Source organism: Hydra viridissima, unplaced genomic scaffold (genome assembly GCF_058129835.1).
Source record: "Hydra viridissima isolate aposymbiotic clone 2 unplaced genomic scaffold, HvirCarnegie_v1 scaffold_16, whole genome shotgun sequence".
In the NCBI taxonomy this organism is placed as follows: domain Eukaryota; kingdom Metazoa; phylum Cnidaria; class Hydrozoa; order Anthoathecata; family Hydridae; genus Hydra; species Hydra viridissima.
This window is the reverse complement of record NW_028324315.1, coordinates 9,008,000-9,031,724: the sequence shown is the minus strand read 5'-3', so window position 1 is coordinate 9,031,724 and position 23,725 is coordinate 9,008,000. Positions and strand designations below refer to the sequence as shown.

Sequence of the window (23,725 nt, the reverse complement as noted above, 5' to 3'; positions counted from 1 at the left end):
CTTTTGTGCGGAAGTACAAAAGAATTGTAGAATTGCAATCGTTAATGCATTTTCAATAACAATATAATTATTCAAGTCATTAATAATTTTCCGAAGGGAATTGTTTTTGTAGCAATTTGTACAAATGTTACATTCAATTATTGCTATAAGGCGCTGCTACCAATCTAGTAATTTTTTTTTTTGAGAAGTAGTTGCGCTCCTTCGTTTTCAAAGATCGGAAAAAATATTTAATGCATCGTTTTTGTTGATTTTATTTTTGTGCTTTTGTTTTCAGACAATTTAGTAAATTTAACTTTGGCTCTTTTAAGTTAATAAAAGATTTATTTTTCAGAGTTAATAAAAAATTATTTACTTTGAATCGGGCCCCTAAAATTATGGGGCCCGGGGCATAATTTTAGGGGCCCGATTCAAAGTAAATCTTTCATTCAAATGAAATTCTCTTAATAGAGAGAATTTCATTTGAATGAAAGAAGTTATATATTATATATTATATGAAGACATTCTCAAAAATTACTCCACAAATACAAAAGCGCTTATCTTCAATTCAAACTTAAAGGAAAAAATTTAAAAAAAGAAATTAAAAGAAAATAAAAAAGAAGTGCATAAAATATGAGCGGAAAGAAACGTTCATAAGAAATGCTGCTCAGGAAAATTAGCTTGACAGAAATTAGTATAAATTAGCATTAATTATTTTAAGTATAAATTAGCAGTTTAAATAAGAATTTATTAAAAGATAATTTAAATCAGAACTCTAAGAAATTTAAATTAGAAACTTAAAATGGAAGTATAAATATTAGTTTAAATGTGAAATTTAAAGAAGCACATGATAGAAAAAGTCAATAGAAATAAGTTGTGGCAGATACTTAAAGAAGAAATGTAAACTAGAAATGTAAATTAGAAATGTAAATTAGAAATTTTAATTAGAAATTTCAATTAGAAATTTGATTTAGAGATTTAAATTAGAAATTTAATTTAGAAATTTAATTTAGAAATTTAATTTAGAAATTTAATTTAGAAATTTAATTTAGAAATTTAATTTAGAAATTTGCTTCAGAAATTTAATTTAGAAATTTAACTTTGAAATTTTATTTAGAAATTTAATTTAGAAATATAATTTAGAAATATAAACTGGAAAATCAAAGAAGAAGTTTTATTTAGAAATCTAAAAAAGTAAAAATAATTAGAAGTTTAAATAACTTTTGTAATATAATAATAAGTTTAAATAAGGTAAAAATCTAAGATTGATGTTTTCGTGAAAAAAAAGATAAAAGTGAAATTTAAAGAAGCGCTTGATAGAAGAAGTCAGAAGAAATAAGTTATAGCAGATATTTAAAGAAGAAATGTAAATTAGAAATTTCGACTTGAAATTTCAAGCAAAATTTTAAGAAGAAAATTTAGTTAGAAATTTTAATTAGAAAATTTATTTATTAATAAGTTTAACTTCGAAATATAATTTCGAAATTTAATTTCAAAACTTATTTTAGAAACCTAATTAAAAAACTTATTTTAGAATTTTCACTTAGAAATTTCACTTAGAAACAAAGTTTAGAAATTTAATTTTGAAATTTAATTTAGAAATTTAATTTAAAAAATCAATTTTAGTAAACCAGAAATCAAAGAAGAAATTTAAACTAGAATATCAAACTAGAAACTTAAGCTTGAACTTGATTAAGAAATTTATATTAGAGGATTAAATGATAAGTTAAACGTATTTTATTATATTTTTATTTTATTATTTTATTTTATTTTATTATATTTAACTTAGAGAATTAAAAACTTATGTACACATTAGAAAACTAAATTAGATATAATATCGTCAGATTTGAAAGTCAGAAAGTTAAATTTAAAGATTAAAATTAGAATCTCAAGTTAGATATTTTAATAATTATCTTTAATTTGAAAATAAGTTAGAAATTCAAACTACAAACTTAAACTAGAAACTTTAGTAATGTATTTTTTAATAAGGTATTTTTTAAATTTAAAATATATTTTTAAATTTAATATTAGGAATGTAAATAATGATTTTTACTTAGAAATTTACATCAAAAGATCGAATTATGATTTTAAATTATAAATTTAAATTAGAACATCAAATTTAACATTTTTAACAATAAGTTTGGAATAAAAATTCGCTAAACAATTATAATAGATATTTAAATCAGATATTTATTAAATTAAAAAAAAAAGATAATAAACTGAAAGTTTAACTTACAAATTCATGTTAGAAATATAAATTAGAAATAAAAACTGTAATGTTAAATTAGAAACTTAAATTTCAACAAGATCCCCTCCCCTCCTCTTAGGACATGGCTTCTAAAAACAGTTTTTTGTTGTTTTACATTTTACTAGATCAAAATATCGACAGAGTTCAAACTTCTTCAAAAAAGATTTTCTCGTTTAAGAGTGACGAACATTTAAAGTTATTAAAAGGGCTAGAAAAGGGAGGTGGATGGGAACTTTAAAATTTGAATGGTCAACTTCCAAAGCCGTTGAAATATTGTGATCTAGGGTAGGGCGGGGCAAGTTGAGCATAGGGACAAAAAAATATCTCAAAAACTACGTATCAAATGACAAAACATCTTAAGGATGAAAGATAGATAATGGTTGTAGGACCGCGGTCAAGTGAGATGCACGGGTACTTTTTCGATTTTTTTTTTTTTTTAAAATGTAAAAAAAAATTTTTTTGCTATTTTTTTCTTAGATTCTTATAAAAACATTTATCTGGCATCACTTAAGTGTTGATATTTTATCCATTTATTTGACTTTCGATAATACTTAGCCATTTTTCTCTAGATATTGTAGCTCTTTTTATAACCTAACTTTTGTGTCACCGGGGTCTAGCCGGGGTAATTATAGTAATAAAAGTAATATAGTTAATAAAAATAATAATTTTATGTGCTTTTTATAGACATTAAACAGCTCTAGTTTTCTAGTAAAGTTGGTCAACTTCGACGAAAGTAAATTTATGGGAAAAGTTCCATTTTTTAGGGAATTTTTAACGTAGATTTCTTGTCGCATTTGAAAAATGTGACAAAATACGACCTTCAAATAATTTTAATTGGTGACGTCAACCATTTAATATAAAATCAAGTGGTTTAACGAATTTTTAAATGTTTGAAAAATAAGAAATAAGCTGGCGAGAAAACAGCGAAATTTTTCAAAAATGTTCAAACTTTATTTTAGAAAGTAAAAAACTAACTAAAGTTAAAATATAAGAATAAAGTGAAGTTTTTCAAACTAAATGTAAGTTAACTAGATTTGTTTAATGTCAATAAAAAACACACACACACACAAAACGACTTTACGATATTCTACCGCATGGATACATACCCCTCTTAAAAATACTTCAGGGTCTCTTAAGGGCAAACCCTTAAGGGACCCTGAAGTATTTTTAGGAATCCAAGAAGTGAGCACCAGTGTACTTCATCTGTACTCTTCCACAATGTGGGAGTCTTCTATCAACCTCCAGCAAAAATGTCTTACAACAAAATTTATATATTTTTTTAAATAAAATTTTAAATCTTTTCAGTGTTTTATTGTTATATAAAACTTTGTTTTTCAGATTAAAAATAAAAAAATTATTAAAATCCCATTTAAAAAATTTTCATGAACCATTTCTATTTTAGTAACATCTTTAGAACTTTCTTGCTCTGTTTTACATACATCTAAATGATCCACATTGATATCCAGGTTTGTATCTCAGTGTTTTCATTCAGTGGGATTTTAACATAAATATTTAAAAAATGTTCAGTGTGACCCATTAATACCCGTTCATACGACACGACCACCACCCAATAGTGCGTTCTAATCACCCTTAAGGGGATTTTATCCCTTGCTTTTTGTCTAAATTTACATAAAACGAGCAATTGTGAAGTTTTATGACAAAATTTGTCTCTTGTTAAATTTTATAAAAAAGTTTTGTTTTATTTTAATTTGTTTTGTTTTAATTGGAAGAAATCACATTCATCAATGAATGTGATTTCTTCCAATTCTTCAATAACAATAAAAATACTTCAGGGTCCCTTAAGGGCAACCCTTAAGGGACCCTTATGAAAATGTCCGCGCCAAGTTTCAGGGTCCCTTAAGGGCTAGGCCTAAAGCGGCCAAAAAAAAAACAACGCTTTACAACTCATCCTGTATGGGTAGTAAAGCGTGGTTGTTTTTTTAAACTAGTAATATTCAATAGCTTAACACAGTTTATGTAATAATATTTTTATAAATCATCATTACATGATATCTTTATTTATAAAAGCTATTTCTAAGTCCTTTGCTTTTTTTGTTGAGGATCTTCGTTTTCACTGTTGTCATCATTTCCTTCATAGTCGTCGTCTTTACTCTTTTCCTCAATCGAAGCTTCAAGTGTCTTTTTCTTGCAGCGCTCCAGACGACCACCAGAGTGATCTCTGGCGTTATTAAAAAGTCGTGCTACTTTCAATTCTATCTTTTTAGACGTGGTGCCAGGGAAAATGTGAACAGTTGAAACTATAAATATTTAAAGAAATATAAAAAAAAGAGAACAAATATGTAAATAGTTATTTAAACCTATAATTACATAACCAATTACTATAGTTATACCTAAATATATGGATTCACATGTATTAGAGATTCACATGTATTAGAGATTGTATTGTTTGATATAGTCGCATTGACAATATAAATTAAATCTGCATATAAAAAGATATTAACAGATTTACATTATTTTATTGTTAAATCAAATACCACGAGTCAAACTTGACTCACAGTCAAACAGATTCATATTTGTACAACCGTTCACAGTAGATGTAGATTACACCAATTTTCTTATGCTGATTTTCCAGGCTATCAAAAAACTTCAGCTTCCTAGGTGTTCCAGGCCTAATGATCTTTTGCTGTAAGTCATGCGCCAGCAGTTTGTTAAGCACCCAGGAAATTGTTCGTAGACAGTCAACCCTCCTTCATTCTTCATCAATGCTAATTACAAAAGATCAGTTAACAACTTAAATATTGGTATATAATACTACTGCCATTCATTTCATATGTCAAAACATTTTATAGAATAATTACTTACCCCTAGTTGTACAAAACATTCAAGCCTTGTGCACTAGATGGTTCAACTTTAAGCCAGTTGCAAACACCAAGCTACTATCATGTATACGCAGTAAACTTGAATCAGAGGAATCATGGAGACTTAACTAAAGTCACAACAAATATTATTTCTAATAGTTTATATAACTTTAACAATTTATAAATACCCTTTGAAAACTCTAAAGCAGTTTTGTACCATTATAAAACTAATCCTTCGCTAATATAAATGTGTATTTAATATATATAAAATTTAAAAAAACAGCAGAAAAGTAACATTTACTTACACCAGATAAATTAAGAGATGTTCTTATGCAATCAGACTAAAATTAAATAAAAATCATATTATTAAATGATATTTACTTTAACAATGAAACTTAGCAACTGATAACATACATTTATGTATGAATAAAATCACATTAAAGAAATTTGATAATGTTAATAACTTACATTTGGGAATGGAGATTGAGACATTTGAATTTTGTTTTCACTCAAACTCAAACAGACATATAACAGCTTTACATGAAGAGATAAAAAATGAAACTTGGATTCTTCTTTACTTTCATGACTTTATTTTCATGACTTCCTCTTAATGAAACTTCACCTGAAAAAAGCAATCTTTTTTTAAATAGACCTTTAAGCACTGTAAGGTACAGCGATGTATGAATTTGTTCAATTAGTTTGACTTATTATACTTACTAAAAAAACTGACAGCAATCTTTTTTGCAGCATGTGTTTGATGAGTATTAGTCTCAAAAATTAATAACTTAGATTAAACAAAGGAAATCCTAATTTACTTTCGTTGCTTTTGTGCTCCAATTAGTCATAATCCAGCCGCACCATCAAAAAAAATAGGCACCCTTCTATCAATGTTATCTTCAACAATTTTAATATTCTCCTCTTCTGTAACAGACTCACCCTGCGTCATATAATTGGAAGATTCTCCTAAAATAAATATATTTGACCAAAAATTTTTAAAAAGAAGTAACACAAATTTAGATAAAAAAAGTTAGTCAGATGCTTGTCTGACAGTTTGTAAATAGGATGAGATAAAAGCAATTACTTTACAACATTACCTTGATATTTTTAAATTATCAAAATTATTAGCCATCTCTATTGTTGTATTACCTTTTCATCTTGAAACAAAAATATTAAGTTGATAACGACATTTTCTACTTTCAGTTCTTGAAACAATTTTTAATTTATACAACAAATATTTTGTTGCTATTATAGAATTATAACTTTATTATATCAAATAATTTGTTAAAAAAAAATTTGAATAAAAAATAATCACCATGATTAATATCTATCAATACTTAGAAGCTATATGAATGGACAAAAATCTAAGTAGCAAATCTATTTTCTAACCATGTAGCTTTCTCGCAGCAAACACAATGTTTCAATTCTACATTTTCTCTTATACTAAAAAACTCTCCTCTACATAAGTTTTGCATACAATTTATACTTATTAAAATCCGTAAATATATCTCAATTGCTATCATAAAAAAAACAACTATATTTACAATATTTTAAAGAAACAACGTCAATATACGCTTTGCAGTTTCTTTCTGAAGTGTGCAAAATTGTTCTGTAATATCGTTTTTTTCCGAGTTTTAAAACTCAAGAAAATTGGAGCCGATTTTGGCCCAGCCCGAATTTAGCCCTAACCCACCCCTTATGAGGGTCTGCCCTAAACACACCCTTACTTTAAAAAATACTCAAAAGTATACTAACTTTATGCTGAAAAGAAATGGAAGCTACTATTTTTAAGTTTTAATAAAAAAATTGTTTCAGAAAACTCGCCCTTAAAATACCCTGAACCACAAAGGGACCCTTAAGTCATTTTAAGCCGGGTAGTGATAAAATAAAGTCATGAAACTTTGACAATATAATTTTAACATTTCAATAATAAAGTAACATTATATGTATGAAAATAAGTAAAAAGAAAAATATAAACAAGTTTTAGTGAATAAAACTAATCGCTTAAAATATTTTTTACTTATGGCTAAATATACTACATAAAATTTTAATGGAGTACAGATCTTCAAAAAGAAGCTCCAATGATTTTATATAAGTATATACCTAAGGTTTATATACCTAAGTATATACCTAAGGCATAAACCTTTATTTAGTTTTAGATCCAGCTATCATCATTAAATATGGAAACTGAAAGAATGATCTTTTGCTAAAAAAAAGTATTCACAAAGGAATAGACTAAAAGAGATCAGTAGTCATGAAAGAACGTCATTATATTATCTAAATAATGTCACTTTATATTATCTAACTGTTGAAGTATTTAACATTTTTATATTTTTATATCTTCTATTTATATCTTTATATTATCTAACTCTTAAAGAGTCAGATAATATAAAGTAACATTATTTAGATAATATAATAACTTTACCATACATAATTAACTTAATGACGTTATGGTACAAGGTCATCCGCATCACAATTCTTAGATCATAATTGAAGACTACACTGGAAAAATCAAAGGTATCCAATGTTACAAACCTTTGTACTTCCATCCATTTTATCATATACTGTTGCTTACCTATTACTTCTGACAATATGCAAACAAGATATCGCATTGATCAGGTATCGCGTTGTTTAAAAATGTTTAACACATAAAACTGGTTAACTCTTTAAACAAAAAACTTTATTTTTCTCAAAAGCAGAAAAAGTAGACACTGTGGGTCCTCCTGTAAAGTCTTCAATTATTGCTTAAGAAGTGTCATGCTTATGATCTACAAACATATAATTGTCCTAGCTTCTAATAAAGTAATTTTACCATTCAGAATTATGTTATAAGAAGTGTAATGCTGATGACCTAGTAGCAAATTGTCATTAAGTTTAGTGTTTCCTTTTGTAGTGTTAACTAAATATAAAAACCAAGGTATATAAAAAAAATGAATATTATGATAAAAGTTCAAACCTACTCACAAGTACAGCCATCCCAAACTTGTGCAACATTTGTTTTAATAACAAAACTTTGATACCTTAAAAAAATGTAGCAATGCTTTTAAATAAATTTGTGCAAAAAAAGTTATGGTGAAAACTAGATTATTATTAGAAAACTAAAAAACTACAAGTCTTATGTAGAAAATTTATTTATTACGTAATTTACAAAAAAGTATAAATTTCTAAACTTATAGTTACATATCAGTGCAACAACTATGTTTAAAAAATGATTTTAATGCTGCCTCCTATAGAATTGAGTTAAAGGACACAATTGAGTCAACAATGATCACTTTCAACTGGATATAGAAAGCTTCATACTAAAAAACAGCAGATGGTGACACAATTATCTTGAATATAAGGTAAATAAATCTAAGCTTCCTGTTTTGGAGCCACCAATAATATTACTAATTTATTTTTTTACACCGTTCACAGTTTTATCAAAGTTATAGCAAAATCAAGCTATTTTATATTAAAAAAAAAAAAACTTTAACTATTACCTACTTAAACCAGCAGTACTGAACCTGTTACCAGCTGGCCACATGTAGCCTGCCAAGCTTTTTTGTGTGGACCGGGAGACATTTATCAACAGGAAAGTACTTTTTAGTAAATCAGGCTGTTGATGGTAAAATGTAATGGTCCTTAAAATGTAATGTTTTGTTTTGCAAAAATGTTCCCATTTTATGTGTTTGCAGTTCTCAGTTTGCATTTTACCAATAACCGACAAATATGAGATACCACTTAACTAATAACTGTCAGTTGCTGGTAAAATTTTGAATATGATATTTGTAATGTAATAATTACAAAAATGAAAGAGTGTAAGAATGATAAAAATGGTGGGATTTTCTTCTGATGTAAAAAAACTGCTTTGAGTCATTTGGCAAGAAAACATTTTGTTGTTGCAAATAAACATGGTTTGGTAACATATTTGATTTGTCATGAAAGTGTTATTTTGTAATTATATGACCAAACACAAATCATTTAATAACACTTTTCGTAATGGCTCTTACCTATGATGTGAAAAGCTAAACTTCTTAAAAAATAAAAACCATCCAGCTCTGTTTCTGCCTGTGTTAGATTTATTGAAGATATTGCAAAGCATACATCTGACATTTCATAGAAGATATGAAAGAATTTTAATATTTTAATTTACCATTCGAGTCTAGCACTGATATTTCATTGATATCTCAATGTTCAGTTTTTGTTAGATACTGAATTGAAGAGAATTCTATTTAAGAAGATTTGTTAAAACTTCTGCCATAAAAAATTGAAACTAGAGGCCAGCACTATATTTCTGGAAGTAAATGACATTGACATAAAAAAAAATGATTGGATCTGAAAAGGACTTTGTTTCTCTATTAAAAAAGAAATAAAAAATGATGAGAAATACAAAAATAATGCAGTGAAAAGATAAGAGTTTTTTAAAAAACCTCTTTTCATCTCACTGCATCATTCATCAAAAAAACTTAGCAGCACATGTATCTATTGCTGAAAAAGCCAAATTATTGAAAACTGCTATCAGCATAGTTAACTATAACCCAGCATGAGAACTAAATCGCAGACAATTTAAAAGCCTTTAGGAAAACATGAGCAGTAACTATAGTGAAGTTCTTTTACAAATCCATTCATTTTTTTTACTCAAAACAAAATTTGACAAATCAATTTGGTAAACTTTTTCTATTCAAAACAAAGTAATAAGATAATAAAAAATTCAAAGTTTAAAAAGGTTTAAAAGTGGAATTGATAACTTTCAATAAATTATGTAAAAAAAAAATTGAATTAAATAAAAATCAACCATCAAGTTAATTGTTATAAAAATCAAATTTTTTTTACATAAATTATTGAATATAAGGTTCAAATGGACGCATGAAAAATAAGCATTCTGATAATGATTATCAAATGAGCTACTTGCACTTTCTTTCTGACTTTTTACGTGCTTTAAATGCTCAATAATGCTGGGTAAAATTGAGTTTATATTACACTTAATCATATATTTGGCTCAAAAATTCCATTTAATCAACAGTTTCAATTTCATTTTCAATTCAATTTCAATTTCATTTAATCAACAGTTTCAAATCAATTTTCTGTCAATTGTTGCAATTATGTCATTTGCTTTTGCTGCAAAATGTATCATTAACAGGTACTAACAGGTAATCAAAATAACAGGGCTTCGCTTTGATTGCATTTTGATTTTTCATAAACAAGATTTTAACTTTATTTGATTTAATTGATACAAAATCAGTGAGGATTTATACTCATAAGCATCTTTATTCAAAGACTGAAGATTAAAACAATCAGCATGTTAACTACTCTGCAAAGAGTACTGAGTGCAAAAAAGAGAAATTTTACTTAAAAGAAAAATCATGCTCATCAATGCTAGTAGAAAATATTTCTTTGAGAAAAAGTCAATCAAAAAAAAAAAAAATCTTTTTTATATCACAGAACTAAAAGCAACTTAGTGTTTTCATGAAAAATTTGTGAAAATTGTGTTTTCATGAAAAAAAAACTGTGTTTTAAAGAAAAATTTTCTCAGTTTCTACCTAATTCTCCGCTTTTTTAGTTTTTATTGATTTAAATATTCAATTTGCAAAAGATTTATTGTTGAATTCAACATTTTGCAGATTTATTGTAAAACTCAACTTGCAGTAGAATTATTCAAGTTCTCTGACTACCTCATTTTGAATTCAAACTGAGTATTATAGGATAATGTTTACATTTTTTACAATTGAAATGTTTTACTAACACAGATTTAAAACTGCAACTCCTCACTCAAGAAAAAAAAAAGTATAAACTTTTGACAAACCATAAAGTAATAGCAATTAAATTTAAGGTAAATAATTTAGTTTAGTAATTTAGAAATTCAGTTTAGCTGATTCAATTTAAATTCCAAAAGTTAAATTTAATTTCGAACAGTTAAATTCAATTTTAGAAAGAAGTTTCTTTTTTGTTTTATCTATGGAAAGTGAAATTCACCTGAGGTCAGTTTACTTTGTCACAATTGATTATTGCCTTGTACAAGAAACAAAATAACTACAAAAATGCTTTTTCGTATTTTTCAAATAAAATCTTTTGAAAGAAAATCAAAGAGAATCGTTTAAAAGAAAAGAAAAAAAAAAAAAAAAAAAAAAAGGTTAAGAATTAAGCAACAGGTGAAAATAAAGCATTTAAAAAGATACCATTTAAAGAAAAGGTTCTTTTGTCATTTCTTCATTTTTCCATGACCTCTTCTTCAAATGCTGATAAAACACCAAGTCTTTTCATTGCAATTAGAGTACTTTTTACCAACTCCTTAAGCTGCAATGGATTAATATCATAAAGCTTTTCAAGTGATGACATCATTTTCATTTGACTGCTCTTATTCTCTCGGTCAATGTTCTCTATAAAAAAGTCAACCTTGTGTAAATAGCCATAATTAGCAACTTTCTTCCAGCCAGAAGATGCACTCTCAAGCATAAACTCCATTTCTATTTCAGAGTTTTCTAAAAGTATTTTAGAAAAAATATTGAAACATTGGATCAAAAAATTTCAAAGTTAACCATAAAACTCCAAATTAAAGTTTCTCATTTGTAAAATATTTTTTGCCATTAGATAAAAAATATTAACCTAAAACATGAAATGAATCAAAATTAGTAGCAATTATTTAGTTGATATTGTTGTGTGGGGAAAGCTTTTACCTACTGCCAATCATAAATGTGTTAAAGACACATTCCTTATTTTTCTTAAGACATTTGTAAATATTATGAAAACCAGGTTATCACATTGGCTGCTGACAATTTATTCACTCCAGTTACAAAAATTGTCTACGAAAACTTAAAACAAAGCATTTTGCAAAAACTTCACCTTTATGAAATAATAATTACTAAAAATTAACTTAAATAACAGATTCTTACCAACCAAATCTAGTATGCACAAAACATCTGCTTGCAACATTGAAAGAATTAACAGTCAACTTTTTATAATGTAAAGGATCAAGTTAATAAAGCTTATTGAGAAATGCAGCCATTTTTGATGATTATTGCTGCAATCACGGTTAATCTGCTCTACAACACTGTCGAATTCATGCAAACAAGTGTAACAAGCCAACCACTTCTAATAAGCAGATGCACTCTTGACTAAGATGAACTCAACTGTTTCATCATTTTCTGAAAAAAGAATCATACCTGAAATTAAATCATTCATAAAGAAATAACGAACCTGAATCTAAAACCATTTAAAAAAAAGCACAAACCTTGTGAGTTGAGGTGAAGGGAACTCTATCTGTTGATTTGCACTGTATTGCAATCAGAATACAGAAGCCTATTTCATCTGCTGATTTATTTTAAAGGCACAAGAAAAATACCCTATGTTTTGACAGCTAACTTAATGACAGCTATTATATGCTTATTAGCACCAATTAAAACTCCTCCATGATCTGGACAACCGTTTATAAATACATTTCATCAATTAAAACAACACAGTTAGCACTAAAACTATCATTTACTAATAAAAGTAATAATTCTGATATCAGATCAATACCACCTTTTCAATGTGATTCTAAATAAGGCAATGAAGAAAGTGGGAACTCTTGGGACAGCAAAGTATATGCTTGTTTTGATGTTCATCAGAGGAAATTTAATTATCACACTTGAGTAGACCGGACGCCCTTGTGGTTTATAAAGAGAAAATATGTCTTCGATATTGTACTTTTGGAACCTATTTTACAACTTCATGCATGTAGGAAACAAAACTAACACGCATGCTGATACATATTTCTGTGAGGATCAAATCAGCTCCGTTGACAAACTTAATCTAACATTTCGAAGATCTAGATGACTTACAACACAACACTTTTTCGACGTTTCAAAAATATCTACATCATATATTTAAAAAACATATCATTTTAATTATGCAGATATCATTAAATCTGTTTATTTGTAAATTCTAAAGTCTTAACATAATAGGACAAGATCGCTTCGTGAGATATCGTTCAACTTTTTAGCAAAATAAATATGAAAAAAGTGTAAGCTGAAATGCGGTTGTAAATTGTTTGAAACTTCCCGCGTATACGAACTGGACATTCAAAAACTTTTCTTATGTTTCAGTCTCGTGAAAGAATGCAGTTGGCGGAGCGTTTTTTACTGCGAGTGTTTTAAAATTACATATTACAGCTGTTTATTATGGTTATGACATGAAAAGCATTTTTTTTTTTTTTTTTACCTTTGATAATGAAACTGGTCAAAGCGAAATTTCTGGTAAAAATTTATAAGCAAAATTTGAACTGAATTTAGGCTGCTGATGACGAATATGATCTCAATTTTCGTTTTTATCGTTAGGATTTCGAGCTTATATTGTTTATTAATTTTAACCCTTTGCGGTCCAATCTCCCGCGTGACGGGACATCATTTAAATGCTTGCTACATAGTCAAGATTTAAAGGATTGTCAGACTTTTTTCCTATAATAAACCAAATCTGAAATTAGAGGACAATTTAACAAAATTAATATTTGATTTTTTATATTCAAAGTAAATATAAAAAAAGATCAATTAAAACAAAATAAAAAAATCTATAAATATTTACCAGAAATAAAATGATCACTGCAAAGTCTAGCACATTCTATGGATTTTTCAGACCAGTTTTTTCTTCGAATTGCTAATAGCCATAATTTGCGTTTCTCGACTTGTTTTTTATCTGGTATTCTGTAGAAGCTTCTTTTGATATCATTATAATTTGTTCTAACATTACTACAACCAACAGCACAACAATTATCTGGCATATTTTTTAGTTTGTTGCAGTTTAAATACCTTTAGTTTGTGTGTGAAATACGATACTTTGTTTTTTCTATACTGCCAGCAAAATACGCATGCGCAAAACAATGTAAACATTTAAACCCGTCTATACTCCTGTTATGAGTTGAACTCTGAAAGTTTTGGCCAGTATTGCTATGAAACTACAGCTCTTATAGTCAAAAACTATTGCTGGTATGTGATTCCCCCAACTGTTCATAAACTCTTGGAACATGGTGTGCAGATATCTGAGGCATTAGAACTGCCAATTGGTTACTTCTCTGAAGAGTCACAAGAGGCTCTAAATAAAGAAATTCGCAAAGCTAAATTAAACCATACAGCCAAGCTATCTAGAAAGAATGTTATGAAAAACCAGTACTTGTTGATTAGAAGTGATCCTGTAATATCAAACACTTGTTTTAAAAAATACAAGGTTGAAAATGGAAAAACACTTACCCCTGAAGTTTTATCTTTGTTAATGCTGTAATAATGAAATAAAACCTTTTTATTAGTATTAGGTTTTCTTTTTTTGTTTCCTTGAAAGAGAAATTAGATAAGATAAATATTTATTTTGTTTTTATTATATTTTAATATTATATAATATTAAAACATTTTTCGAACCAGTTTTTCTTTTTAATTAATAAATGTTTTGGTTTGAGGAATTTAATTTTTTAAAATTAAGTCAGTCATTATGCGCGTAAAAGTCTCTAACGCGTATACGCGTAAGTAGTACGAGCCTTAGGCACAAGAAATATTTAGATTAAAAAATATGTGGTATTCTTTTATATGGTATTTTGGATCAAGGAATTCGATTTTTTTATTTAGGTTATACTTTACGCACTTTAAAGACAGTTACACGCGTATGCGCGCGCCTTACGCGTCATAGGTACGCGTAAAAATTATTTTTAATAGAAAATTTAAATTTTTTGACCCAAAATACGATAATATTGATATATCACATAATTATATATGATAGTTATATAATTTTTGCCGTTTTCACCTTTCTGACTCACTGTGCGCCGTCTAACGAGGCCAATTTAGGCTTCAATTTTTTTTGAAAAAGACAATTGAAAACGCTCTCCAGTTATATTTTGAGATCAGTGGCTTCATTATTTATCATGTTTCGAATATAAGTACTAATTTATGACTCATTCGACTGATTTATTCAAAAAGTGTATTTAATCCTCTGCATTTCAAGTAAAAAGTAACAGCCATATTGTATAAATTATAGCGAGATATATTACAAAGTTTGTGGTTTTTTAAACAACTATCAAAATGAAGTCGTCGAAAGTAACGTATAGTGCCAATGAAGCTTCTAAAATAATGCTTAAATGGTTAAACGAAGATCATAGTGAATCAGAAAGTGAGTCTGAAAGCAGTTCTAGCTCAGAAGATTTAGAAGCTGGTCTATCTGCTAATTGTGACAATGTTGATTCATGGGTACTTCTTGGAGAAGATTCAACGATAGTCCAACACATTCATTTCGATTTTGTCCTTGTAATAGACCTGGAGTCAATGCAAGTCTCGATGAAAACTCAACTATTTTAGACTGTTTTAAAGAACTTTCTAGTGACAAAATATAAGATGAATTAGTTAGATTTATGAATTCTTTTCCCTTTATTTTCTTCTTGGTAAGTAACCCCAATTAACAAATATGATCTTGTTAAGTTTATCAGTGTCATGGTTGCAATGGGTTAGATAAAAGACCCTCAATTAAAGACTTTTGGTCACTAACTGATATATATCGCAGTCCTTGGTATAAATTTATGTTTCCTAGAAATAGATTTGAAGTTGCTCCATCTCAAGTAAGCCATGCAAAAGAAAAAATTGAACCATTTATGAAAAATCTTATTGCAAATTACCAAAAGCATTTTATCCATATGAAGATGTTTCTGCTGATAAAATGGTCATTAAATCTAAGGGTAGATGGAAAAATAAACAATACAACCCCAGCAAACCAAGCAAATACCATGTTAAAACATTTGGATTGTGTGACAGTGCTACTGGTTATGCCTTTAACATCCTTACGTGTTTTGGAAGCCATACATCTTGTAACTCTGACACAAAAGGAATGGGACAATCACAAAAAATCTTTGAATATTTACTTAAACCTCTTGGAAAGGTTCACCATATTTTTGCTGATAGATATTACATAACACACTCTTTGATCTCCTATCTAATATCAAAATCATTTCACTACACTGGAACCTTAGAAACAAAACACAAGAATTTTCCAGATAATATCAAGTTCCAAAAAGGTTGTAGAAACATCTACAAACAAACTATTATTGCAGTTTCTACTAAGTTTGCAAAAAATGTTGTTGCATTATCTTCTCGTCACAATGTAGTCAGAGAAGTATCAGAAATTATTCACCGGTTCAATCTATCAATGAATGGTTGTGATGGTTTATACCAATCTGTTTCATATTACAGTAATCTAGATAGAACGACAGTTCAGTGGTGGAAAAAAGTTTTTAATTGGCTGATAGTAGTAACTAAAAATAACTCTTACATATTATATCTGTTAACTCGTCCAAATAATTCGAAAAGAATCACTCTAAAAAAATATAAAGAGAATCTTATTGAAGAACTAGTTAATACTTGTATTACCATGCTGCCTGATTACTCTACACTTTTAAAAAGAGTTTGACAAGTTTCAAATTCAGTCTAAGAAAGATTCAACAATACAAGACATTTGATTAATTATGTTGAAAGCAATAGAAATTGTGCAGTCTGTAGTCCTCCTGTCAATAGAAAGCATCAAAATTTTATATGTTCTGGCTGCAATAATGAACCTCATTTGCATCCTAAAGATTGTTTTTTGATTTACCATGTTTTAAGCCAATGTTTTAAGCCAAAAAAAAGATCGTTTTAAACGTGCTCAGAAAAGAAAAACCCAAGTTTTAACTAGTTTAGATTCTCCAGCAAAAACGACAAGGAACTATTAACTTTTGAAAAAGGTAAATACTTTTATAATTAAATTTTTTCATAAAATTAATCTTGATAATCTATTGTTATATTCACATCACAAAAGTTATATTTTTTTTTCTAATTTAGATTCTCCAGAAGACAATATGGAACCATTAACTGTTGAAAAAGGTACATATTTTTATAATTCTACTTTTGCTTTTGCTTTTATTTGATCTTGATAATAACTTGTTATATTCACATCTATAAATACTTTTATATACTATGTAACAAAAAGTAAATAACGCAAATCTAAATAATGCAGCATATAATATGTAATTAAATAAAATTTTATTACCTGCATTATTTACTTTTTGTAGCTTTTGTAGCTTATAAGCTACTTAATATACTTTATTGAAGTATTTACTAAGATTATATAAATAAATAAGAATAAGATAAATAAGATTACTTTTAACGATTAAACTAAAATAACTATTATAAGAACAATATTCTTAACAACAAACTTGTTATTTACTTCATTTTATATTCCTTTGATTTCAAAGTTATTTTTTATGTAACTTTATCTACAGTAACATTCATCTTTAGGTACACAGATTGAGTGTAATCAGTTTGAAAGCCTACAAAAAGAACTTATGGAAAGAAATTTGGAGCTATACCAGTTGTGTGATAAAATTACAAAATTGGAGTCACACGTTTTGTTTTTTGAAATATTTTTGTTTTCATACAAAAATATTTCAAAAAACAATGCAAAGGTTCGATTTTACACTGGTATAAGTGCAGAAAACTTTATCTGGCTATTTGAAAGAATTAAAAACCATGTCAAAAGCTTTTCAAAAAAAATATCCTTAGTAGACTATTTATTGTTGGTTTTAATGCTATTACGTAGAGGATTATTTATAAAAGATCTTGCTTTTAGGTTTTCATTAAATTATGGTTTGGCATGAAAAATATTTAGATGTTGGATTGTTGTTATAGCAACTAGACTTAAATTTTTAATAAATTGGCCTGACCGAATCGCAATGAGAAAAGTTTTACCTCGTTATTTTTATAATTTCAGAAGTTGTATTTCAATTATTGACTGCTTTGAAATATTTATACAAAGACCCCTAGGACTAAACTCTAGGGCTCAGTCTTGTTTTGATTCTTGTTTTGTATCCTTGCAAGTTGGGCAAACCCATGATTTTTTGGGTGCATATTTTATACTGACACAGGAGTAGTGGTACCATTCAATTTTGCAGTTAGGACTATCACATTCAATCATTGGATAAAAACTTGGTTTCTGGCAAAGACAGTATTTTTTCTCTTCTAACTCATTTTTTGGGTCTTGCTTTCTGCATAATAGCTCTGGAAGTATCACTTCTAAGAAAACACTATTCAATTTTTCCAGTAATGTTTTACAAAAATTGTCATCTCTTTCGACTCAATAAAAATGTATCTCCTTTTTTAAGTCCATTACTCCATACAAAAAAGTCACAATAAGTTCTACCTGTTACATACATCTGATGCTGCATTTGATAGTAATATTTATGTTCTTTTAATATGTTGCCATAAATATCAATTGGACTTCCTTTATCCTCTTTCCATCCATCAAGACCATTCCTAAATTTAAATGGGCATTTAATTTCTAAAACTCCAGCGCAATGGCATTTACATTCAACAAAACCATCAGGACTTGCTCCTAAAAATGGATTTTCAATATTAATGTACAATCCAGCACCATTCAAGCGAAAATCTTTGTGCTCTGCTGCTAATAAAGTGTTGTAGCACTTCCTGGCGTGTTCCTCGTTTTTTTTACCGTAGTTTAAAGCAGGTAAGTTTGGGATTTGTTTATACTGCATTATTTCATAAATAAAATTTAATGATGGGTTTTCAATATCAGTGCAAAATGCTTGTTTTGATATTGAAGCTGTAATACGACCTGCTCTATGTAAGTGCCAAATTTTATCATCACTTTGTGTCATAGTAACCATAGCAAGTTGTTCAAATTGTTTTTGATAACTAAACTTTTTATACTTACTAAAACGCTGTTTTGAAATATTTTTAACTTCATCTAAAGAGTTACTAACAATTGATGGATCGTATAAATAGGTTAAGGGCTCTGGCAAATTTGTGCGGTCATTTTCATCAGCTGAATCTGTTTCACTATTATAACTAGTGCTTGATAACCAGCTTATACATGTAAACACTGCTGCTTTTGGTGAAATCTTAAAAAGAGATTCTAAATCTTTTTTACCTTCTTGTGAAATCGGGGCACCGTGGTGTGTTGTGAATCCTTTAAGCATGTAATTAGCAGGTGGCTCTATACATGGCACTTTTGCATTATGTTTTGGCCGCTTGAGGTTCATATACTTCAATGGGACTGGTTCAGCCTTAGTTCTTGATTTGTTCCAATTGCATAATTTACTTGTGCATGCTGTTTCCTCATTTAGTTCCAGTTGAACACAAGCTTGTAATTTGAACAATAGAGCAGACTTGGTAGAACCTATGAACAACCATAATTTAAAAAAATGTAAACAGTTACTAAATAATTTCTTTAATACATTACCTTAGTTTTCAAGTAACAGTAGTCAGTGTTTTTGATTTTATGATAAAAAACATCATGAACATGCCCAGAAACAAAGAAGTTGTATGCTTCTAAAGACTTATATGCTCTTATATTCTCTCTGGTGAATCGACTAGGTGTGTCAATAAGGTAGAGTTGTATAACACCAAGTGATATATTAGGGAGCAGTGTCACATTGTTTTGCCAGTCATCAATTGATATGGATCTGGCAAGACCGATCCGTTTCCAAGAGTTAATTTTTCTTTGTATTTTACTTGCTCTTCATTGTTAAGAGTTAGAAAATATTTTGATTTCTTCCACATAATAAATTTTCTTGAAGCTATTTAAATAATATATATAAAATTTATTATGATATAATAAATTAGTATACTAAATAATATATAAAATATACTAAATTTAAATTTTATATTAGCAGAATGAAACTCTAGTTATGCGGTTGTTTGTTTATTTTCTATACTGCCGAAACCGCGTGGGACTGGGAAAAAAAAACAAAACGCGTCATCACGCAACCCGTCTATACTGCTATTAGGATTGTCCTCAATCTAATAATTACATCTACTGCCACTCCCGTTATATCAGAGAAAGTTTCAGCATTTTCAAATGCTCTTCTGGCAGTGTTTCCATCGTTAGTGTTGCCAAAACTCTGTTTGGGCATATCAACTATAAGACTTAGCTCTTCTCTAAACCTCAGTTGAATGTTCGTTTTTTTACTCTTTACTAATGCTTTTTCAGCAGGGGATTTGGCAAAGTATTTTTTAATGTCTAATTTATATCCTAAATGTAAAATATATTCAAAACATCTGAGCCAGCAATGCAGAGTAGAAAGACCCAAAGATAAAGCTTTTTCATTGATTGGTTTAGATTTGATCAATGCTGGGTTATTAAGTTCACTGGGCTTAGCTCCGCAAACATTACATGTTTGCGAGGACAGAGTGTTAGTGAGGGCATTAACCACTTTACCATCAAACATGGTTAAATCTAGTTTGAACTTAAATGTGATAGTCATATCCGGTTTGCCTTCCTCTACTTCTAACTTTACTTCAAACTTGACTAGTCTATATATTTCTGCTTTTAAAAGTTCATATTCATTTCTTATCAATTCTTCCGTTTCTTTTTGATATTGGAAATGGAGGGGTCTACAGTAATGTGTACTAGAGGGCTTTTTATTTAACCATACTTTTTTGTTCATGATGGTTAATTTAAGTGGAACAACAGCTGTCTGGAAAAGACTTTGTTCATTAGCTTGGGCTTCACCAATATTTGTATCAGTGTATTTTTGTTTATAGACACTTTGACTGGAGGCACAATCAAAACCACCTTTAAAATGAAGTAGACCTTTAAACCTCCCCCCAATTTCAGCAAACATTCTCATAGAGTCTTGGCATTCCGTAAAAGTTAATATCCTTGTCAGAGTATGATTAAACATACCCTGTAGAGAAGTTGAAGCAGATGTTTCTGTCACAATTAAAGCCTCACGATAACATTTGTGTCTCTCATTCTTAATTTCATGAAGTGAAGGATAAATATCTGCATTATGTATTATCGATGAATTTCTATTAATTTGATACTGTTCATCAGAAATGTCACACTGAATTTTTAAGCTCAAGGCATCTTCGGTTTTCATTTTAATCGGAAAATTTATCTTTTTGATTTTATCTTTTTCAGAGTTTGTAGCACTTTTCACAAGATCAACAAAGTCTTTTTTGCTAGGATCTCTAGTGGCTTTTTTTATTGAAGCTAATGCCAATGCTTCAGCAGGATGTTCAGCCAATTTGGCAACCTTAAACAAGATAATATTTAATATTTAAGCTTGTAAACTATTTTTTTAACTGGGTTGAATTTAATTTATTTATTAATACCTTAGATCTTCTGCTTCTATCACCTAAATCTTCCCAGTTCTTGCACTTTCTACCTGAACCTGATGCAACATTTTTTTTGTTTACAGTAATATCTTTGTTCATTCAAGTTCGCTCGTGTTCTTAAAGTCTAGAGAAGGTTTTTGCATACTTCCGCAACTTTGATCGGAATTTACATTTAAATATTATTAGAGTTTTCTTTAGATTTATCATTTCAGGTTTTTTAATACTTTCATAGTATAGACCCTCCAGTCTACAAAACTCACGTAGAAGAGCCTCGAGTAAGTTATCATGATTAATTCCTAACTCTTGAATTATAAGAACTAAATGTATTCTTTTCATGTTGAATGTCAGCAATGAACTATTTTAGGTTATTTTATACACAAGTTTTAATTTTAAAACATGCACTATGCCATCACACGTTGCATATATTGGTTTTTGAGGTTTGATAATTAGCACCATCTGCAAGAGCATGAGTTTTTTTACTAATAGGAACTAAATGTATAGTTTGTGTAATGAATGAAAGCAATGAACTTATATTCGCTACTTTATACGGCAAGTTTTAATTAAAAACGAAAAAAAAAACACAAAAAAACCGAAGTATTTGAAAGGTCTTATTTTAATTGGGGCAAGTTTGGGCAAATGATTTTTATTTCTTCTGCTTTCATATATACCTATTAATGGGAAAATATTAAAACTACCATGGAATCTAGTGGAACCGTTTAGTTTTTAAACTAAACTCATAATTAAACTAATTTAAAAAAATCAATTTATGACACATTTTTGAGATCTCAGTAATGAAAAACTAAAAACAAAATTTATTGTCAAAATTGTTGTTAGTAGTTGCCAAACATCTTAAACATATGACTTCAAATTAAATTTTGAACTGTTTTTACCCATGTCAATCTTAAAAGAGTGACTCAAAAGCTAGATTTTTTTGAACGAGTTTTCCGATAAATAAAATAAAATAAATAAGTCTCGGAAAAAGGCGTATAAATTGGTGAAATCTTGAAAATTGTTCACAAAAAAAATGATTATTGACTTTTAGTGGTATTTAGTAACATTATAATTAAATTAATTAATTTCCAGCAATACTTTTATTTTGGGGATTTTTTTGCCGTTTTTTATGGATTTTGACTCACTGTGCGGCGGCGATGGGCGCTCCCAGCGGTGACCAATGTACATTTTATGAGGTTTTTTACATAAATATGAAAGAAAATAATTAAGCTGAGTTTTGAAAGAAAAACTACACTATGAAATAAAGTTTTAAAAATTCTAAAGTAATTAAATGATTTCTAAAAAAATCAGACAAAGAAATTATTTAAATATCAAAGTACAAAATATTCGATATACTTTTTAAGTGCAATTTACGATTAAACATGCATAATTTATGTACCTTTTAGTTCTTAATTACACAATAAAGTGTGCTAGAAGGTTCATAACATAACTGTATGGTAAGCGGCAGTGGTTTCTACTTACAATTTTGACAAATTTTATATTTTCAATTTTTTAGCAAGATACCAGATATGAACATGCTGCATGAACTATTAGCTGAGTGCTGTGAGTACACACAACTCAGGGGTTCCTTCTAGGATTATTAAATACATAAATGTAATTAATGGATATTGTATTTAGTAAGAATATTAAATAGAAAATTTTATTTTTTAATATATATTGTTTTACTTATATATAATTCTTTGTAATATTTCAGCTCTCAATGATTGAGTCAATTGTTATTTAAAACGACTTATTAAGGGAATTTTTTTATAACATATATTTTGTATCAAACATCAACTTTATGTATTTTATCAAAAAATCTATGATACATAAATTTACAAAGAACAATCTGCATTAAATGTCGGAATGCATTAGTACTTTATTATCATTTCGAACAAACCAGTTTTTTAAAATTCAAAGACAGAGGAGGTTTAATTAAATCAACCAAAAGAGTTGTTATCATATGCGAAGAAACTGAAAGATGTTTCCAAAGGTTGCTTTCCTCAATAAATGGCAACCTTCCAAAGGAAATAGGAATTCAAAATGCCATTACTAGTGCTGTTTTAAGATCAGTTGATTACTTAAAAATATTTAATGAACAAACTTCTCGTTTGTTTGACTCAGCTATAACTGATAACAATTTGATTGCACTGATTAAACTTATTTCAGAAAGCTATGCAAAAATACGTTTTTATCACCTGGGTAAAGAACAAACTGCTAAAATAACTGGAAAAAAGCTTAGGAAGCAGTTTATCCTATTAAAGCAAAAACTTATCCTATTCAAAAACCAATGAAAAATAGTTTTATGAAATGATATGATATATATATATATATATATATATATATATATATATATATATATATATATATATATATATATATATATATATATATATATATATATATATATATATATTTATATATATATACACATACACACACACATTTTGTGTACTTTTTCTTTCTTTCGATACGTAAAAAACTTTTAGTAACAGAGGCATAAAAAGACAGCAAATGTGATGGCAATTAAGAAAAGACATTTAGCTGTTATAAACTCTTTAAATCTGACCTTTTAGTAATCGAGTAGCAAAAAAGTTGCA

General features: G+C 28.1%; 5 protein-coding genes and 1 pseudogene across 12 annotated transcripts in view; 2 read left to right on the top strand and 4 right to left on the bottom strand.

The window, feature by feature from the left end:
• LOC149877968 (uncharacterized) overlaps positions 1-20,325 on the bottom strand; it is a 56,219-nt pseudogene extending 35,894 nt beyond the window's left edge.
• Positions 1-23,725, top strand: part of LOC149877959 (uncharacterized) — a 222,343-nt gene that overhangs the window by 68,778 nt on the left and 129,840 nt on the right. The gene's annotated exons all lie outside the window — the stretch shown is intronic.
• On the bottom strand, positions 4,188-13,063 carry LOC149877972 (uncharacterized). Of its 7 annotated transcripts, none has more exons than XR_016447992.1 (10): positions 12,248-13,063; positions 11,910-12,161; positions 11,196-11,498; positions 7,997-8,060; positions 5,761-6,006; positions 5,512-5,679; positions 5,349-5,384; positions 5,048-5,171; positions 4,695-4,950; positions 4,188-4,482 (listed from the first exon to the last, which is right to left on the bottom strand). XR_016447992.1 is itself a non-coding variant. In XM_090074156.1 (4 exons), the coding sequence occupies exons 2-3, from the start codon at positions 11,947-11,949 to the stop codon at positions 11,227-11,229; spliced, it is 312 nt and encodes a 103-aa protein (XP_089930282.1). In that variant the 5' UTR covers positions 11,950-12,161; positions 12,248-13,063; the 3' UTR covers positions 7,593-8,060; positions 11,196-11,226. The 7 variants fall into 7 exon arrangements, 1 of the variants encoding a protein (XP_089930282.1); XR_016447988.1 differs by having other exon boundaries at positions 4,741-4,950; XR_016447991.1 differs by having other exon boundaries at positions 4,741-4,950; positions 5,512-5,665.
• Positions 13,354-14,241, bottom strand: LOC149877971 (THAP domain-containing protein 5-like). The gene is made up of 2 exons (XM_090074157.1): positions 13,576-14,241; positions 13,354-13,451 (listed from the first exon to the last, which is right to left on the bottom strand). Exons 1-2 carry the CDS (start codon positions 13,769-13,771, stop codon positions 13,402-13,404), a joined length of 246 nt encoding a protein of 81 aa, XP_089930283.1. The 5' UTR covers positions 13,772-14,241; the 3' UTR covers positions 13,354-13,401.
• Positions 14,816-18,034, top strand: LOC149877970 (uncharacterized). Its single transcript, XM_090074154.1, has 3 exons — positions 14,816-16,741; positions 16,839-16,880; positions 17,295-18,034. The coding sequence occupies exons 2-3, from the start codon at positions 16,856-16,858 to the stop codon at positions 17,651-17,653; spliced, it is 384 nt and encodes a 127-aa protein (XP_089930280.1). The 5' UTR covers positions 14,816-16,741; positions 16,839-16,855; the 3' UTR covers positions 17,654-18,034.
• LOC149877969 (uncharacterized) lies at positions 17,859-19,537 on the bottom strand. Its single transcript, XM_090074263.1, has 2 exons — positions 19,531-19,537; positions 17,859-19,191 (listed from the first exon to the last, which is right to left on the bottom strand). The coding sequence occupies exons 1-2, from the start codon at positions 19,535-19,537 to the stop codon at positions 18,116-18,118; spliced, it is 1,083 nt and encodes a 360-aa protein (XP_089930389.1). The 3' UTR covers positions 17,859-18,115.

What these genes read in the sequence shown, in the direction of transcription:
- LOC149877972 (XM_090074156.1), bottom strand. Translation starts at nt 11,949, where the DNA reads ATGTTGCAAGCAGATGTTTTGTGCATACTAGATTTGGTTG. An exon ending in GTGCATACTAGATTTGGTTG is followed by an intron (nt 11,499 to 11,909) that starts GTAAGAATCTGT and finishes AAATACTTTTAG; the next exon opens with AAAACTCTGAAATAGAAATG.
- LOC149877971 (XM_090074157.1), bottom strand. Translation starts at nt 13,771, where the DNA reads ATGCCAGATAATTGTTGTGCTGTTGGTTGTAGTAATGTTAGAACAAAT. An exon ending in CAGTGATCATTTTATTTCTG is followed by an intron (nt 13,452 to 13,575) that starts GTAAATATTTAT and finishes GGTTTATTATAG; the next exon opens with GAAAAAAGTCTGACAATCCT.
- LOC149877970 (XM_090074154.1), top strand. Translation starts at nt 16,856, where the DNA reads ATGGAACCATTAACTGTTGAAAAAG. An exon ending in ACCATTAACTGTTGAAAAAG is followed by an intron (nt 16,881 to 17,294) that starts GTACATATTTTT and finishes ATTCATCTTTAG; the next exon opens with GTACACAGATTGAGTGTAAT.